We start from the raw sequence: 20,295 nt of genomic DNA, 5'->3' as shown, positions 1-20,295 counted from the left end.
TAACTCAGGTCAGAAAGTTAGCAACACCTGAGCGAATAATAACGAGCGAGTGAACAGGCGAATAAGCGAAGGAAGCGAACGAGGCGGAAATGACATGCAGTGGAGATGGCTGGGAAGCCAACTCGAGAGCGAGGCGAAAGATGATACGTATTGGAGATGGCTGGGAAGCCAACTCGAGAGCGAGGCGAAAGATGATACGTATTGGAGATGGCTGGGAAGCCAACTCGAGAGCGAAGCGAAAGATAATGCGTATTGGAGATGGCTGGGAAGCCAACTCGAGAGTGATGCAAAAATATTGCGTATTGGAGATTGGCTGTGAAGCCAACTCATTTTAAGCAAGCGTTAACTAACATTTATAGTCAGGCAAAAATGAGTGACAGACATATGATGAATAAGATACGAAGTGTACACATATGCGCTCATATAAAAAGTACTCAAGGTTAATAAGCAAATGATTAACAAGATCAAAAGATGACTCAATGTACAGGTGAATTGGCTTGGCCAGTAACTAGAATAAAGTATATGGGCTTAACATATGAACTGGTACTACAGACACCTAAACTAGCTCTACTTAACACATGTCTTGTAAAGACGCCACAAGTATTGTAGTTTGACAACACCTTACCAGCAACAACTTCTATAATTGAGTCGCACCCACCAAGTGAAATCAAAAGTCAGAAGCAAGAAAGTTCGAAGATATATTTCATAGATTATCAGTATATCGAAAAGTGACTGATCTAAACTGGCTAGTGATCGCAGGAGAAGTTCAGTATGGCGTTCCTATTCGAGATCTGGTACGGATGCACGACCGAGCGCCTTCAGCTAGGTGAGTCCATTAGAAATTATGTGGTCAGCATCCAATGTCGAACATATACAGAGCTATTGCTTTGGGGGATTTATTTACCGCTACACTCGCGACTTATTTTCCATCATGCCTACCACAAATCAGTAACTTCGTCCCACTCCATTTCAAATGATCTCCATCTACCCCTTGGTCTTCTCATACAGTCTGCATTGCAAATTAATTTATATCTTTATATACCTCTTGAGAAAATCATCTTCTCATTGGACCTGAATTTTCTCATTACATTTTCATATTAAACCCTTGCTGTTTTCAGAAAATGTGCTACCCAGAGACAAACTCACTCGTCCAGATTACATGATGTACAAACTGTAACATTAGTAATATGATATAATAGAAACGATCATTGATCGGAAAAAATATTGATCGATTGTTGGTTGAAAAAGGACTCTAAATTAAGCAGTTGCAGTTAGTCTGAAGCTAATCGAGAAAAGAATTTACGTGTATCTCTTTGAGGGATTTACTACAAAGATGATTCCAACCAAATGATCCATTTGCATACTTCAAAACTCGCGAATAACTACCAAACTAGCTAAAACTACTACAGTCAAATGAACAGACTAGAACTCATCGAACGATACGGTGGAAATTGGGTCGTGTCGAAAAAGCGAGTGAAAATAAACCAGTAAGTTTACACGAACTTGTCTCAAAAGTATTGGACTTTGTTTTTAGCCTTGCCGGTTTTTCAAAATAGACGGTGTGTCTCACTCGATACTAGTAATTCCTGTTTATTTGTGCCTTGAAGTGAAATAGATACTCTGTGGCTACTGTCAGTGCCTTAAATATAAAATTTTGAATTCATCATACTCCCATTATTTCCGTCTTCCTGCCCAGGTTCTCATTAATTCCGTCCTAAGTAATCGTGCCTTATGTTTCGCGTAACGTGTATAGAATTTTAGCGAAAACATCCAGTTTTTTTGGCCTTCGTCCCCTGCCCTGAGGAGCGATCAATGCTACTTCCGGAACCCTGTGCACATCCTAAAAATACTTATATTTCCCTAGACGTCGCTTAGGTTTCCTCACAGTTCGCGTACTTTCCTGAAGCGCCTTTTGTCAACTTCATCACTTTTCTCGGCACAAAAAATTCAAGATGGGAGAGTGTTGTCGACCTCTAACCATACTTGGTTAGCAACATTATGAAAATAGAGTTCATCACTGACTAAATATAGTCATATATGCCCGTTGTTTTCGGGAATTAATTATACACCTCATTAGCGGCATACTAGACGGGAGAGGTTTATATATAGGGGTCGAGATAAAGTGTTTTATAATACTATATGCTGTTAATTATGCAACAATAACCTACAATTTAGGAGGTAGCTCCCCTGAAGCTGTCTCTTGAAAACACGATACAAGAAAAAATAAACGGGTTTGTTATGAAAGTGAAGGGCGGTGTTGGTGCCATCCTAAATTGTGACCTTTTTAAAATAAAACCATTGTTGTTTACATTCGTTAACAATACATAGCTTAGTATAGTTTCCACTTCAGTGTCATATTTCAACTCACACTTTTCTCTTCTAGATTTCCACACTCCTCATCCCCATCTCATAAGAAAGTTACAGACCACAAATAAGCCCATCAGGGGCTTGGTTTTCGAAAAAAGCATATACAATGGTCAAACCAAAATTTGATTCCTCTAGTTTAGCTATTAAAACAGGCGGTATCCGGTTTCAGAAGACAAAAGGTCAGCATATACTGAAAAATCCCCTCGTTATTAACACAATGGTGGAAAAGTCTGGTATCAAGTCCACAGACTCCTTGCTGGAAATTGGTTCTGGAACTGGTAATCTCACTGTCAAGTTGTTAGAAAAGGGAAGGAAAGTGTACGCGTTCGAAATAGATCCAAGAATGGTTTCAGAATTGCAAAAGCGTGTGCAAACCTCGTAAGTTTCTGTACGTGATTCCTATAATCATGCGACAGCCAATAAGCTGTTTAATAGTTTTTATCGTACATAACTAGGTATTGGATGTTATTAGTATTATTAATTCGTCAACCAGTTACATATTCGTATAATTGGCTTTGAACTTTACAATAAGTGTGTGGACTGTGGATACCATCCAGTTGCCGAAATGGACGTTGGTGAGACGGGCTTCGAGCCTGTGGCTTCCGCAATCTAGTGGTATTGATAGCCCTCACACTTGGGGTATGGCTCAAAGTCAAGTAGTTAGCGAGACTGAGGGTCTCCATTCGGACTTTATTTATTTATTTGAACACAAATATTGGAACAAAGGGGCACCGAATACATATGCCCCACACAAGTCACTCGATCTATGTATGGGCTATGATACTGCTTGGGTGCCCAAGCCAAAGCAGGTGTTTTTCTTGAGGGCCACACCCGGAGCCTTTGACCTAAAGGTCTGATCCACAAGGCAGCGGAGCAACGTCAGGAGATGCAGTCCCGTGGTGGCTGGTGACCAACAATCGGTTCATATGTCATTTGTTCCTTCAGGATCATGGAGCCCATGTGCACCATTGGTTTGAGATCAAGGTTTTCCAACTCCTCTAGGTAGACCCTCCGTTTCCACCAACCCGGTTAAAGCTCCGGACATTCGCTTTTTGTCCTCTCAACTTCGTGCACAACAGCCCCACCACGAGAAGGCAGTGAGTAGGACTTCCATGGCAGTGGCTGTATACACGTGGCCATGTGAGAGCATTTTGAAAGGGAGATCTGACTCTTCCCGCCCTCGATCTTACCATGGCATTTGGGGGCCCCCTAACTTTATAGTAGTAACAAATGATCATCTCGACTCCTTTTAAGTGTCGGTGTAATATTTACTCGTTCAATATTGTACTTACCGTCTCTTACTAATACCCCCACCCTTGTGTTCGTGTTTAAGTTATCGGTTCTGTGGCTGTTGTACAGTAATATATCGAAGTTTTAGACAGTCAACTCTACATAGCAAGACAGGTCTCATGGCAACACTATTATCTTTAATATGTCACCACTTTCTTGAGAATGATGATTCACATTTGATGTGTTTTGAATACGTATGAATACATGTAGTATAGTCCCTCAGTTAACTCAACGTGTACATAAACCTGATGATGTAAGTTTGAAAACTGATAAAGGTAACGGTGTATCAATTGTTAGTCAAATTAACGGACCATTATGGTGTGTTAGTTACTGGAGCTGTAGCTAATAAACATTTACATTTCTCATGAGTCATTTATCTGAATTATCACCACTATGAGCGAATACGCATTTCTAGTCTACACAATTATTCACACAACACTGTTACTGGATATGAGCAACCCTTCAGAGATATTGACGATTAAAACGAACATTCTCAAACAAAGGTTGTAAGCACTAAAAGGAGGCGAATCTAATTATCTCACTTTGTTTCTAAATAGTTGTACCAGGCGTCAGATTCAATAACAGCTTCCGAAAGTAACCATTCAGTGATAGTATCATTTGGACACAACAGAGTAATCATCTGAGATCTACAATTGAGCGAGTCGAAGATTTGGATGTAAAAAAATTACAAAGCACATGGGAATAGAACAAGGGAGGATTTTACAGTGATATAAAATACATTTGTTTACAGTACAATATAGTCTAATTGATTAATATACAAAGTAGGTCACTACCCCCATTAGTTTCTGTCTCTAAAGTCCCTAGAATTTTTCTTCCACTTAAGGATTCTCTATATTGTTATTGATATACCGATCTCATTGTTTGACAGTTTTGTGGGAACCACACAGGGAAGCTGCCAGTTTAATATTTTGCACTCGAAATTACATTTTTATAAATAGATTTGATCATAACCGATACACAGTAATTTAGAAAGAAGTAGTTTCAGTCAAAATTTCTTGTGTGATCAGGTTGCTTTTCTGTTTCATTATAACTGATCAAGGCTGACAAGTAGTAACAATACAATGCTCATATTGCACAGTTTTTCATTTGTTCAAAACCAGATACCTAGATTATTTGGCTCTGTTGTTCACTTCGTTTTTCTCTAGTTCTGTTTGCTTTTACCTTATGCCTAAAATTTACGCGTTCACGAAGTCGCTTGAGGCGTTATCTGTCCAAATTATCTATTATTTGCGTCAAAAATAATATAAGTAATTACTCCTAAAACGGTAAGCAGTCTGACCTATTATCCATCTATTTAAAACAATCATTTGTAATCTTAGTAACTATCAGTGTTAGGTGAATGTATTGCTACGTTTCATCATTTTTTAACTCCTACACTGAAAGTACGCATTGCAGAAACGTTTTAAGCCAGTGCTTTTCATGAAATGTTTGTCAGACTACATCGAACCAAACTAGAAATTCTCGTTGGCGATGCAATCAAGGCAAAATCATGGCCCAAGTTCGATCTCTGCATAGCGAACCTGCCGTATAAGATCTCTTCGCCATTCATCCAAAGACTGATTAGTGCAGGTCATGGTTTTAGAGCAGCGGTTGTTATGCTTCAGAAAGAATTCGCTGACCGTCTTACGGCTAAATCTGGAGATAAATTATACTGTCGTCTGTCAGCATCTGCTCAGTTTCACTTCAAAATTGAACAGTTGATGAAAGTATGTTTTTAAATCTTATAATCGCTATTTATAATGATTTTTGATGACTATTATTCAGTTGTTATTATGGCGTTAACGTTTTTCACTTTTTCTTCATACATGTTAAGTGGAAAATTATCCTTTATACTACAGGCCCGTAAATAATCCTCATCCCACCACTCTTCTTTAGCCTCGCGGTCATTACGCAACCTGTTGGTACTTGAAATCTCGGATCACTTTTTGATGTAATATATGTTCTCTTATAGGCTCATATATCTGCCAAACAACTATAAATACGAATGTACAGCTTAAGTAAATCATTTTATCGAGCAGAAAATTTTCTTTAACGACAATGACATACTTTAGTCATCAGAACGATAAGATTTCGGTGGATGGATCTCTGGACTAGTTCTGACTCCAAAATGAAAATCTATAATTAGTTTATACTGCTTAAAGATCCGGATATTCTTGAGCAAGCTGCCGCCAGACGCATCCGGTTTTTAATAGGCGTAGGTGCTTTTAGAAACATAGGAGTATCGAAATGAATTTTAAAAGTGTTATTTATAGGCAATTTAGCGAGTACATCCCAGCCCCAAGTAACATTACTGATTCTTTTCATCCCACTTAAATTGACTTATCTAAAAAACGAAGAATTTTTCGCTACTGAAAGGCTATTCAAAAGTTACTAATGCTGAAAATTTTTGGAAACTTAAAAATTATAATGGGTGTGAATATTGCTTAAAATCAGATAAGTATAACTGGTAAATTAGGAGGCAAGTTGATTGCGTTTGTACTAACTATATAAATAGAACGAAATATCTCGCCTACTAGGAGTTTCAAAAGCTTAATATTTTGAATACCTCCCTAAAGGGTACTTCTAATTAATTTTCACATACTTAGGCATAAGTTTTTCGTTAGTAAAACAGTAGTTATGTATTGACATAGCTGCTCACTCATGAATTTTTTTAATGTTTGATCAACGTGTGGCACATACCTCGTAACTCCACTTATCAGTAGTTATAAATATTTAGATTACTGTAAATGTTGTCCAAAGACCACTAAACCCTTTCAAGAATTGCATGGAGGGTTATCTAATGTCATTATTTACTGTCAACAGACATGACGTCCTACCATACATTCGTGCTTCTGATCTTCTCAGATTTCATCATCTCATAATGGTGATTTAGACGTGAAGAGTAAATGATGATAGTTTGGGTCTAGTGCTCGAAGGGAGTTCTTTTTTTTTACTTACATTAGTATCATTAACTACATTTCGGCTAAATTTCCCATTTATATTTTTGAAATATCGCTCTGGTAATAATTAGCAAAATCAAATCACTTAATGTGTAAGGAAAAAGGTAAGCGAGAAATTATCAAGTGTATATCTATATTCTTTCCCACACCGGACTAGAGTATAATCCATTATTTTAATGCATACTGTTAAGTCAGTATTAGTTGTGACTAAGTTTATCAGCAATTAAGTTTAAACTGTTAGGCACACTAGGAAGCTAAACTGTGCACCTGGAATAATTTATCATTCGAATACTCGTAGGCTTTAGAAAACAGCAACATGACATACGGAAATGTTAGGAATTAACACCGTATATGCAGACCTTTACCATCATTTCAGTTTTATATGTCAGAGCGTACACCATTTTAAATTGTTTAACCCTAACATATATTATTCGTTCATTGTAAGTATCGTCAGATATCACAAGCAAGCCACTAACTAAACTTCTTACAATTTATTTTAAATATTAGATCAATAGAAACAGTTTTCGTCCCCCACCACGTGTTGATTCAGCTGTTGTTCGGATTGAGCCCAGGCATCCATTACCGCCTGTAATGCATTCAGAATGGGATGGACTACTGCGTCTTGTGTTTGCTCGCAAAAACAAAACGATCGGAGCTAACTTTAGCGGCAAATCGATAGCTTCTCATTTACGTAAAATTTACATGGAGACTTGTTGCACAAAAGGATTGTCACCAACTCCAGAGGCTATTGCCTGTGAGTCTACTGGTGTTTCAGCAATGGAGGAGAAAATAACAAACATACTTCGAGACTCAGGTTTTGAAAAAAAGCGTGCCCGTGCTTTAGACGAGGATGACTTTCTTAGATTATTATTGGCCTTTAAAAAAGAAAATATAAATTTTGGTTGATCTTTGTGTAATCTTATTATGTAAAGAATTGAGAGGCATGGTACATTGTATATAGTTGAGTATATCTGGGCCATAAAAAATTGTACTAAAGTATGATAAAAACGATTTCTTCTGTGGTTTACGAAGATTATTTCCATTTCCGTTCCCATGACTAAACGATGGAGAATTCATCAGAATGGAAAACAAATTTATCTTAGTAGCCCCTTTTAAACAGTCTTTACAAATCAGAACTCGTTAAAGTACCATGCAGATACCTTTTTGATTGACTCACATTCTCTACTCGCACATTAAATCCAGTTTCAGCAGCTAAATATGTTTGGCGTTTTAAAGGCTGATATAAGAGCTGTGAAGAAATATTATCTTCGAAGTCGCTCAAACAGAAATTAATTGGTGGAAAGTAACGAATACACATCACCGTCTAGCAGTTACCACAGCATTATTCGGCTAGACATTATACAACCAACTACCACCTAGAATTTAATCGATAACAGTCTTGCTGTTAGACTTGATGTTACCCCAGCACTCGGAAGTTAAAGTCAAGTAATTATGTTGTTCTTTGTTATCGTCCTTAAATTAAAACATCGATTTATGATTAAAAGCGTGTTTTTAATAAGGTTGGATTCAAAACGGTTTTGAAGTTAAAAGCTTTCAAATACAGTTAGTAGGGTTATTCTAGGTATAAAAATTTTGGGGCCTCAGCCATTAACAATAATCTCAGAGCGAGGTTAGGGGAATTCGTGGACGATATTTTCGGAGGATAATATAGAAGAGAAATACTAAAGGTTGTGTTTGAAAGTAGGGATTCCAAGCTATCCGACTTGTAATTGATACTTTGGAGTACGGGAAATACTGAGTGTGCTAGGGAACTGCCAGAAACAGAACTTCACAAGACGATGTAGTTATGGAACAATAAGACAGTCAATGAAGTGTCTAAACTCCAAACATAGTTGTGGCATTTTTCTCTAAGAATATCAACGTGCATGTTTCTTTAGACTCAAAGATTTAAGCTCCTGAACCGGTAAATCGGTTACCACATTTCCTTGCGCTCATTAAGCATACGGCAACTAAAAGGAGTGACTAATCGCATAGCAGAAATATCATATGTCACTCAAGCAGCATAGAACAGTCATTTTAGACTAAATATATCGGCAGGGTCAAACTAATGCTATGTGTTTACCCTTATAAAAAGCCTTTAAGCAACAAAAAAACAGTTTTATGTGAACTATTTACAATATACTTACAAAGTTAGTACGATCAGTAGAGTATGTACATTTAAGCTACACAAAGCGTTGCCTTGTGGACAGGAGTGGATCAACCAATCGTTCGTGACTTATTGTACGACGCTCTTTAACAAGCTTTAATCGAAGGTTATCTGCTTGACGTTTTACTTGTCGTAAAATGGATCGCTTGTAATGACTGTAAGTGGTCCGGGAACCAGAATGTGATGTAGATAAAGAGCAAGTTTCATTGGTTACAACAGTATTAGAAAATTTCGAAGTCATATTTTTTGTTTTAGGGGCCATATTTTCGAAGGCGTGCAAGCTCATAACAGTATCTGTCGTGATTGTAATTTCTCCACTTGACTTGGCACTGGACAATGTTTCCGATCTTCTTAATGGAGCATGAAACGCTTCAGTTGTCCATTTCAACTCGTCTTTAACTTCGTGGCGGTCAGTATGACGAGATACTAGGAAACCAAAAGTGATGTATTATGTATTTGATTCTATTCAATCACAACATCCATTATTAAAGAGAATAATTAAGCAAATATTAAAAACTGGAAATTTTCACTAGTGTGACTACTTTAGGACTTAAACTATTCATACTGTCAAATAATGATTGAGTTTTGACTAAAGTCATGTTGTTTGAAATGAATTTGCAGCTGAAAATGATGAACACAATATGGAATTAATCGACATTTAAAGAATGAGAATACATATAGGACGCAATAAAGATTTGTGCACGGTTCCTAATCCGACTTAGTGATATTTTACAATTCTTAATTAACTATGGACATCAGTATGCATAAGTCTTGGACAGAAATCATAAGCCTGAATAATTTGCAACTTCCTAAACAGTGGACTGTGATTAAAGACTGTATAAAAAGTATCACCCAAAATGTGTATCTAACTACCTATTTTTATCCTTGGCTTCAACATCAACTACCTAGAAACATCTCACACAATCACCAAAGTGAAGATAAGCATGATTAAAGCAAGCTTGGTGTAAACAGAATATTAGTATATCAGAAAAAATGACTGCGGAAAACAATAAAGTAATCAGTAGAAAGAATATCTGATGATCAACCAAGTGTGATGTTCCAATAATTCGTTAATTAGCCAAGAGCTGTTGAAAATAACGCAAAACAGATTGTTATACAAGAGACGTGTGTAGTAATTTAATGTATGATTGTCCAAAATCCATAAGTTAAAATAAAAGGATTGGATATAAATTCAAAGGCCTTGGAATGTGGAACGATAATAAGTGGTGTGCTTGTTATAGTCCATGCATTTTACTTATTAGTTGTAATAAGAAAAATACTATATAATAAATACACCAGCTGAAATGCATAGTTGTTTGCATACATTTAGAAGCTCCAGTCTTAGTATTTTACATTAAAGCCAGTGATAATACATAGAATGATGTCATGCAGAAGATTATAAAGCAGAATGCTTAGTCATTACACGCAAATTTTATCGTTTCACAATAATCAATTCACTACAAAAATAAAACTTGAATTGGTTAAGTTTAAGTATAGTGCTAAATTTGTGAGGTTCGAGAAAGCAACTTCAAGACTATGAAGCATTTGTCAATCTAGGATAATATTTATCGAACCATATCAAACCAGGATGTTACTTATGAACCGAACAATGACCAATTTTCTTGGGGAAAACATCGCTAGGTTGTACTATAATTCATCGATATTTGTTGTTTGATGACTGACCAAAATGGACCAAGATCGTGAGGTCATCCGACAGTATTTCTTTTCACGTTTGATTTTTAAAGCAGCAATTTACAATAGAATCTGACAAGTATGCAACGTAACTAATTCAGATATTCCTTATATTACTTCTGTTAGACTATGATCGGCTGGCTATGAAAACCTGAATTTCAGCCAACATATGGATAACTTTTCAAGAATAACCAATGAGTAACCTAATTTTAATTAATTCGGGTAACTAGCCTCATTATAAATTGATATGATTTCTAAGAATTGGGCCTGACAGTCAAGTCATAATTAATTGGGTACGGAGTAACCTACAAACTGATTTCCTTAAATCGCCTAAGAAATTTTGTTGTGCCTATTTTGGCAATATTCTGTATATAAGCATGTTATCTTACTAAACAGAAAACATCTTCCTTAGGCTGGTAGTCTTGTCTTTAAAGTGAAGTCAATCGACTGCTTACGTCAATAATTTGGTTACAACTGTCATATTGCATCATTGCATATAATCCATTAATCAGCATCATTTTCTTTCATTTTAGAAATCGGATATCCGTTCATTAAACCATTAAAATACTAATCTTCAACATAAATAAACGTACATACTAGGTTATTTATCTTGAAAAGGCTTGAAGAATTTATTATTTTAGGAATAACCAAGACTAGGTCAAATAACAAGTATAAATCTGGAAAAAAGGACAAGGACTAGTGCATAAAAAAAGTAGACTTACTTTCTGAAACTTTGAGAAACTTTATATTCTCTGACACAATACTTGTTCGGGCATTTAATCATGCTAATAAACCTTGGAAAAGAAAAAAGGCAGTGTTCTATCAGGACAGTATATGCCATGAGAACACGCCGACCAAGGACGAAGCTTACACAACAATTACAATATGAAAATCAAAACAAAAACCAATTAATTGAAACAATAACTGTTTACAGGCAGGATATTCACACTCACCGGTTGAGTCATGTTTAAAAGATAGGATATTCAATGGTAGGAAATAGTGTATGCACTAATAAGTACTATAATAATATAATTCCACCTTTACCTCTTTATTTTGACAAAAAATTAACTCGTTTCCCACCATACATTTGACACTTGTAACAGGTAAACATATTCCATTTCTCATGCATGAAGCACAAGTGAGGAAATCCATTTCGAGGTTACCATGTGTTCCAGAGTAACAATTTGCCAAATGGCTAAATTTTTGGCTTGAAGTGGAAACACAGTCTAAACAAAATCTGGAAAGGAAATTTTAAAAATTACAAGGTACTGTTCGGTAAAGCGATCGAATTTCTGTTACTCAAAGTTAAGAATGGTCATGCGGTTATCTAATATCACGCATCAATGTACGAGAATAAGTTAAATCATTCACCGGATACTTGGATATGAGCTACATTCTAAGTATGTGGACTAATAATACTACTCGGTTTCCCAGACTGAAGTAGGTGATCTGGGGCTCAAAATTGGCTGGAAGTCGAGTCTTAACTTCTAAACCACTCCCCCACATTAATGTACAGAACCTACGCATGAGACTTTACAGGGCAGACGAAACAAAACGAAAATGTGAACAGCAGTTGTTAGCAGTTTCATCCTACGTGACTCAACAATAGCAAGATGTTTGGTGTTAGTGAGACGGTATGTTTGATATCAGTACGTTCCTTAACTACTTACTAAGAAGCCCTGAGAGTGGTTTTCTAGAAAGCATTGCAATAGCAACTTTACGTCACGAGTTGTATAGTCGATGGACATTAGCAAAAATGACAAACCTTAAGGATGGATGCATAGCCCTGGTTAGGGCTGTACTGTTCGAACAAGTAAGCCAAACCGAAAGTTCCCCTTCACTAGATCAGAATGAGGATGGTGGTCCAGTTTTAGCACTTAGATTGACTGGAATCCTAGCTAAAATCTGGTGTCTAGGCGTAGTCCCATCTGACTGGTCTCGATCTCTGGTCGTTTCAGTTTATAAGGAAGGACAAAAACCCCCTTGTACCAATCACAGAGGGATCGGTATGACTAATTTAGTATCTGAAATACCAGCTTCAATAATCTTCCAACTCCTACCTAGGGATCGTGAAAGGCGAACCCGAGACAATCAGGCTGACCTCAGACCTGGACGTAGTCGTATTCACTAAATATTTGCTCTTCATCAGTTTTTACAACCTGCTGATGTCCAACCACAATTATTTTCTTTATCTTGAGACAGCGTTTGACTCAGTTGAACGAGAAGTTCTGTAGCCGTGATTGTCAATGAAAGGAGTGTCAAAAGAGTAAATTAGCCTCGTGAAGGCTAGCTTCGAAAAAAACTACTGGTCGCGTCAGACCTTATGCCTAATTTTCAGCCTCAGGGAAGTTTAATTTCACCATTTTTTTTATTTAACTTTATTAAAGACATTTGTTCAGAGACAATGCTCTCACTATCTGGATTTCCATGGGTTGATCTCCTACCAGGAGATTTACTTGCTAACTTGGAATACGCAAATTATATAGTCCTGTTTGGTGAAGACGCTGATAAAATGCAGTTTTTTCACAGCCTTACATGACGATGCTAGCATGTTTAGGATGTAACCTTCGACCTTCAAATACAAAATGTTTCTTCGGAACTAGCCTGGGTCAACGCATGGATTGACGGTAAAAATTGAGATTGAGTGCATCAACCATTTCAGTTACCTAAGGAGCCTCATCAGTCCAAATGGGCTAGTGTCTTATGAACTCTCAGTACAGATTCAGAAAGTTCAACAGTCTCTTGCTAGCTTGCGTCACTTGTGGCGTAGACAAGATATCCGTTTACCAATCAACGGACGGGTTAACTGAGCAGCAATTCTCTCCGTTCTAATTAATGGCTGTGAAATGTGGGTTTTAAACGGAGAATATTTGTAGGTTAATAATATTCAGTTATAGGTGTCTTTGGATTATTGCTTGCGTATTTGGAACCATAGAGTTAGGAGTTCCAAGGTTAGGAGACGAATACTAGGTAAATATAGTGGACCGATAGACGTTGTAGTGGATTCTTATCAACTGAGATTATTAGAACATGTATTAAATATGGCCATCCACCGAATACCTCAGGACGCAATGATGGAAGGTGTAAAAGTAGATTGGGGGAAAGACATGGGCGGCTAAATCAGGATGCGGCATCAGTCTATGAAGTCAGTGACAATCGAATTAGGTCATACTAATGACGGATGTAGACCACGTGGTTGGTGTAGGCATGATTTTCGTAACAAATGGATAAACTAGAAAACATGACTTAACATCATTCGTTCTTAATGACACAAGAGCATTGGCTCCCCTTAAAACCTGAGTCCTGAAGCCTCTTTAGACCTCTTTGTTTTATTTTTCATACCTGACTTTTTACTATTAATACTTCCACTACACTAGAACAGGTCACATACCAAAACCACACGGCAGACAATAAATGAAAACGAGGCATAATAGTAGAGTGAGCAGTTTATTCACTTTATTAACGTCACAGTTTACAGGTTAGACGGGTTGGTGAAGACAAATATCTGCACTCATGTTTTCAGTACATGATAATCTGGGTCAACAAATAAAGCCTCCAAATTATTTCTGTTTATTCACTTGTATGAAGACCAAACTGAGTTTATGTATCATATGCATTGAAAATTGAATCAGGCATTGCAGAGCATAACTCAGATAACTACTCAACGGAGTACGAAGTTCTGCATCAAAACCATGACAGCAATAAGATTTTTATCATGGATTCCGAGCTAAACAGACAGCAGTGTTATGCTGAAGTGTACTTTCAAAGTAAACCACAAAGTGATGTTTCACAGTTTCGAAGAAACTTAGGTAAGCCATGATTTTTAAGAGCATTTGTAAGAATTTAGAACTCACTACTTAGTAGAGAATTTTGTGATAGCTAAAAGTAGCTTTAGTCGGTCATATGTATGTGAGGAGGATTAATAAATCTTAGACATTGTAGTCATCTATCAAGTCACTGCATTAACTCTCTCCCTCCGAGCAACATGAGAATACCAAAGTATCCAGTAGTTACCCAAATGAATGGTAATGACTTCGTAAGCACATCTCAGTACTTATATAAAGCTACGAGTTGTCGCTCTACTATTGCATATATTAACAAAAGTTCAAGTATCAGCTGAGTATCAGTAATGGGAGTTTAGATAATTTCTATTACAAGATTGCTTGCATGAGAGGTGCAACACTGTAGACTATTTCACACGTATACTGAATAAATTGAAGGGAAATTTTGTAACAACTTAAAATCTATCCAAAAACTTTTACCAAAAACAAACTTTGTTAGTGATTGAGTCAAAATAAAAGTCTTTTTTAAACTGAACACGAACTAATTTTCCATTAGAACTTAATTGTAATATTTCCATTAAATTTTCCCCGGCTAATCAAAATTGTTGGTCTATGAATTTAAATATCAAACGTGGGATTCCCCGTCTATTGATTCAACCTCACTCAACAAATTATTGGCATATGAGACTACTTTAACAAATGCATCGTAGGCGGGTGGAATTTTACAGATAACAAATACATGTATCTCTGAAATTCAACTTCAATACACTTAAAAACTCACACAGATACCGATTTCAGCCTTTGGTTAATTTGCGTCTAGCTTGGAGGTAGGTTGTGTGTCTGGGAACTATGAAGAGCAGTGTGCGTGAGTAACTGGAGGAAAAGAGAACAAACAAAAGTGAGTCGACAACTCAGTAAAGACAGAACACACTGACATTCATTAGTGAAGGTAATAGACAATTAGCTATAACACAAGAGTAAAATTAATACAATATAATCTAATATGACAGTGTGAAGTTTCAAATATGTTCTGTCTAAGTAAGAGTAAGCTAATCCATATTGGATACGGTAATGGACACCGATGTACCATTAATAGGATAGTACTCCAATAAATAGATCAACAAAAAGACCTAGGAGTAATTCAAAGTCATGATTCAAAGATTCAGTACTGTAATGAAGCAGCCGATAAGGTTTATCAATTGTTAAGATCATTTTATAGAGCTTTTAAATGCTTTGACAAAGATATGTTTCGGGTCTCCAACCCCATCCTAGTATACTGCATCAAGATTTCTAGTGTCTTATTAAAAGCGCTGACGTACTTGAGCTTGTTGCGTGAACAGCAACAAAGCTCATCATGAGCCTTTCCTAATTCTTTCAAGACGTGGGAACAAACTGATTAAATCTTTCATCTCACTCGTAAAATACGGGATGATTCTTGCTAACAGGGTGACCGATTTCCGAATTTCAGGGAGACCCTGCGGTTTTCCACAAAGTCATGCGGAAACTAATAGTTTTCCCCAAATTCTATGAAGATTTTTGGGGTTTCTGTTTCATTTCCCCGAGATTTTTTATTACAGCTTACCCAAATGGGGTTTAAACCCACAATCAAGAGGTTGATAGGCATGTCTTCATGTCGGAAGTTCGCATTTTACACAGTGGCTTTTGTGTCAACATTTTTGATTTTTTTTTGCTTTATCCAGAGCATATCATATTCGAGGCCATCAGGAGAAATTTCAAAACTGTAATCCATCGAACTCAGAGTGGGAATTCGTTCCTCTCGAGTGCTCAGCGACTGGGAAATTTTAACCTAACACGTAATATGAGCCTCATTGTTAAGTGCTTCGAAGTAAAAACTGAAACTTTACCGAAACATATCGTAGGGATTAATATAAGTTAACTGACCCATCTAAGCCAAACCCTCGTTCAAAAGCCGCTCCCTAACAATATCCAATATCCGAATCTTTGGGATTTTATAGAACAAACCATTGAAGTCCCAGGTTCTTGTTGATTGGCTTAAAGTGATGACCCCGTATTTTTCATTCCATAACAATAACCGTTATGTCAAATTTTCATCCTCTACTTTTTCCCTTCCTCTCTTATATTGGTAGTGGTAAATTATTCTCCAATATGAATAGTTCTGTAAGTCTTCGATAAAGAAGCTGAACTCATTGGTTTCCTGGACATAATGAGGCTGAAGGCGCTCAGTAAAGCATTCTCACCAGATCACTAATGGATTCGGGGTGATAGGCATCACTCTCAACAACTAGTCAGTTTACTTTACCTACTTCTCAACATACTGACCACTTAACAAATTCGTCATTGAACTCGTCTATTCCTGACTTATAGTGTGACTGTGTCTGAGATCCTCGATCATAGATATGTTACAGACAATAGAATTGTCATGTCCTAAATATCCATTACGGACTTTAAGGCTAGGATTGACAAAGCAAGGATGGTGTAGCGCCAGTGAAATGTCACTGAACCCTAGCCAAATCATCCGGCAGTTGGGTCACTAAATACTGAACAGATCATCGGTTCTCGTCAAGGTCAAGGACAATCAACGCGCATCAGTTAATCATACGCCATGGACTGGCCCATGCGGCAGTGGTTCTACTTCGCTTGTAACTGTTTTAACAAATATATTCCTGTAATAACATCCCTTGTGTTATACAGTCTTCAGAGCATCCATGGTCCCTTGATACGTCGATGGGGCAGTCCGCGTAAGGTGCTGGTCGCGAGGTGTGACTTCAAAGTTAGCTTGTTCGTTATACCGTTACCGTCTTACTCGAGTAGGCCTCCAATCATTCGACATAGACCATCAACGTTGATTGTCTACGCTGGTATTCCTACAATTGAAGAACACATAAAACTAAAAACAACTATCAATCAATATGAAAGTCAAAATCTTCAATATCAATGTCAAGGAAGTTCTTCTGTACGGAGCCGAAATTTGCAGAACTACTACAAAAATCATCAAAAATGTACAAGTATTTATAAACGAGTGTCTACACCAAATACTCAATTTCCGTTGACAATCAGCAACAGCTCGCTGTGGGAGAGGACAAACCGGCTTCCAGCTGAAGAGGAAATCAGAAAAAGACGTCGGAAATGGACAGGATATACGTTGCGGAAATCACTAAAGTGCACCACGAGGCGAGTGCTAACTTGGAATCCCGAAGGGAAGTGGAAATGAGGAAGACCGAAGAACACACTGTGTCGAGAATTGGAAGCAGACATGAAAAAGATTAACGGAAACTGGAAAGAAGTGGGAAGAAATGCTCAAGACAGAGTTGGATGGAGAACGCTCGTGGGACGCCTATGCTTCTTCATGATGGGTAACAAGCGCAAGCAAGTAAATATCCATTACACCTTATATTTCATATATTTTATGTCTTTGTCACTCAACTGAGAGATCAGTGGGGTCCGTAATTGCCATATGACCAGGGAAGGTTCTAGTCATTCTCATTGAATCAGATTAGTGAGTTCAATATTCATTTGATAATTTATTTGCCTGAAATGGTGGCAATAGGCAGGGATCTTCTATCTACAATGTCTTTTCATAGTCTCTCAGACCCTTAGATATGATGAGTGTTTCTGTTACATAAAATGAAACAGCCGCCATCGATGAAAATAGAGAATGATACAATGTTCTACTCCCACCATTTACTACATTGAGATCCTATATGTGCTAATACAAAACCATAATGTTGACCGTTCTGTGTATAGCAGTGGGGCGAATTGTTGTTTTGAGAAGTGTTGGAATGAGAAAAAATAGTTGGTCCACGATATCTCGAATACCGTAGTCATACGTAGGGAATAACTGAGGTATTTAGCATAAGGTTTTCTTGTTTTCAGCATGAATCTGTTCTGAAAATACTAAAAGTTGAGTTCTCACAAGCAATGGCTTTCTCAGGGCTGACAAAGTAGAATCTGGTGTCGTATTCTCATGACTGGATTAACTTTGTGTTGCACTGCCCACTGAAGTATTAATTTGAGTCTTGGGGGATAGAAGGCTGTATGGCTTGTAGGATTCCTGACAATGGGGTCACTTAGATAGACCAACTTTCTTTAATGTATCGTCGGATGGAACTTTAACCCCGTGTTGAGAAAAGGAGTTCACGCGCAACAGGTACACCCAAGTCTGGACAAAGTTTCACGCTCCTGTGCAAGCAGTGTTAGCTTTGTATACTTGTTTAGGTATGAAAATAAGTAATTAAAGCTGTTGGAATTCTGTGATATATCTACCAAACCAACAAAAGCGTAGACGAAGAGTAGATCGGTGGTTGAAGAACTCTTATGAGTGAATTCGTTACTTGGTTGATCTTAAAATTATTAATGTAGTTGAACTATTTGAATGGTCTAAGTTCACTCGATATGAACAAAAACGTAACCGCCTAGCTTATTTCCAAATCGAAACTCGCGTTTAATATCCAACTTAGCTTATCCTATTTTGACAAGCAGGTTAAGTGACTTCCCAGGTGATTAGCCAGAATAAATACTGTCAGTGGGCGACGGTATATATCACTGTGAGCAGGTTTCAGAAGTACAAAACCGAACTGCCGTTGGATGCGACTTCTCGTGGCTTGAAATTTATATGTCAGTGTTAATCATACTTGACGTTAACTATATTTGATAAGCCTTCCGTCGGTGAATGGTCAATTGTCCAGCATGGAAATGGTTGAGCTTGAGTGGTGATTGTCTAGGGTTGCATAGGGCCCGTTGGCGTTCCACTGACATTGCAGACCACTTGTTGGAAAGCCTGAAACTCTTTATCCCACTTTTGTGGATCTCCTTGAAAATTACACAACGTCTGCTTAGTATTCACCAAATTAGTTGTGAATTTTGTGCCAGCATAGGACGAACCGTAACTATTACTAAATCCTAAATTTCCTAAATTCCAAGGGACTAAGAGGCGAAGTATCCGTGTAGTTGCATCACAGTCAGTCTGGCAATCGAAAACGGTTGACGATATGAACGGTTTTTAAATGCAGAAAGCAACGCGAAGTGCCGACTACAGCTTATTATTGGATAGCGCAGGTAACAAAGCTACAAGTAAGCCAATCGATTTTGAGTAGAAAGGCTAATACACATAAGTAAGTGGATACGGATTCGTACTCGGAGTCCAATCAACTACTAAGATTCAGGCATATATATATATATAAGCGAATAATCCATCGAATGGTATATGCAGAGAGCTGACATACCCATGAAAGTAACCAGATCCTACGTAACACAGTTTATGCCGACAAAACTTGAGATATTCACGCCATACCTCTTTCTTACACATTTTAAGATGTACTCAAGGGCTCACTTCGAAAAACAAACATCACTGTAATGACAAATCTCTACTTAAACCCTACTGTTGCACGTTCACGTGGTGATCCTCGGCCGATTGGACGTGAAAAATCATACACTGGACTGACTTCACACTTTTTCACCAAGTTTGGCCCTGAATGGGATGCTTCGATATCCGGGTAGACCTACTTGATGGACATTTCCAAAACGAGAATTGATAACCATGTACGCACTCAAGATTTATTGTTCCCTTTGATAAGGTGATAAACCACATCCGGATACTGTGAAAGATGATTTGCATTTATTTGTCCTTCTTATAACAAAAACCTTGAACCGTATTCTAACACCAAGAAGCGAGTGCAAAGATATCATCTAGTTGACACTAACCTATCAGAAAGATATTGGAGATAGTCAATCGGATTAACTACAAGCGAGTACCAGCGCGAAGTGTAAATCTTGTGACGGTAGCAGGTTGACATACCAGACGTGATGTCGTTATTTATCAGCTATTCACAGCATTTTTTCCGTCACACGTCAATTTTCGTAATATTTGTGCTTGTGCATAGCGTTTATTCCAGTTTATTGGTAGCTTGACGTATTTGTTGCTCACAACCTGTGTGAATGTTTAGCAATATTGCTAAACATTCGGATATTTAGGGTATAAATCGGCAATTCGTCAGATATTTAGGGTAGAAATCGGCAATTCTTCGGATATTTGGGGTAGAAATCGGCAATTTAGCGA

At 37.5% G+C, this 20,295-nt stretch overlaps 3 protein-coding genes across 3 annotated transcripts; 1 reads left to right on the top strand and 2 right to left on the bottom strand.

The window, feature by feature from the left end:
• Nucleotides 1–2,410: 2,410 nt before the first annotated feature.
• On the top strand, nt 2,411–7,523 carry Smp_077020 (dimethyladenosine transferase, putative; the record flags this gene model as incomplete). The annotated part of the gene is made up of 3 exons (XM_018790944.1): nt 2,411–2,745; nt 5,114–5,384; nt 7,125–7,523. Exons 1-3 carry the CDS (start codon nt 2,474–2,476, stop codon nt 7,521–7,523), a joined length of 942 nt encoding a protein of 313 aa, XP_018645952.1. The 5' UTR covers nt 2,411–2,473.
• Nucleotides 7,524–8,739: 1,216 nt separating this feature from the next.
• Smp_077010 (hypothetical protein) lies at nt 8,740–9,896 on the bottom strand. Its single transcript, XM_018790942.1, has one exon. The coding sequence runs from the start codon at nt 9,068–9,070 to the stop codon at nt 8,801–8,803; it is 270 nt and encodes an 89-aa protein (XP_018645951.1). The 5' UTR covers nt 9,071–9,896; the 3' UTR covers nt 8,740–8,800.
• Nucleotides 9,897–10,980: 1,084 nt separating this feature from the next.
• On the bottom strand, nt 10,981–11,628 carry Smp_077000 (hypothetical protein; the record flags this gene model as incomplete). The annotated part of the gene is made up of 2 exons (XM_018790941.1): nt 10,981–11,043; nt 11,521–11,628. 2 exons carry the CDS (start codon nt 11,626–11,628, stop codon nt 10,981–10,983), a joined length of 171 nt encoding a protein of 56 aa, XP_018645950.1.
• Nucleotides 11,629–20,295: the final 8,667 nt, after the last annotated feature.

This window comes from Schistosoma mansoni (genome assembly GCF_000237925.1).
Source record: "Schistosoma mansoni, WGS project CABG00000000 data, supercontig 0013, strain Puerto Rico, whole genome shotgun sequence".
Lineage (NCBI taxonomy): Eukaryota > Metazoa > Platyhelminthes > Trematoda > Strigeidida > Schistosomatidae > Schistosoma > Schistosoma mansoni.
This window is presented reverse-complemented; position numbering and strand designations above follow the sequence as displayed.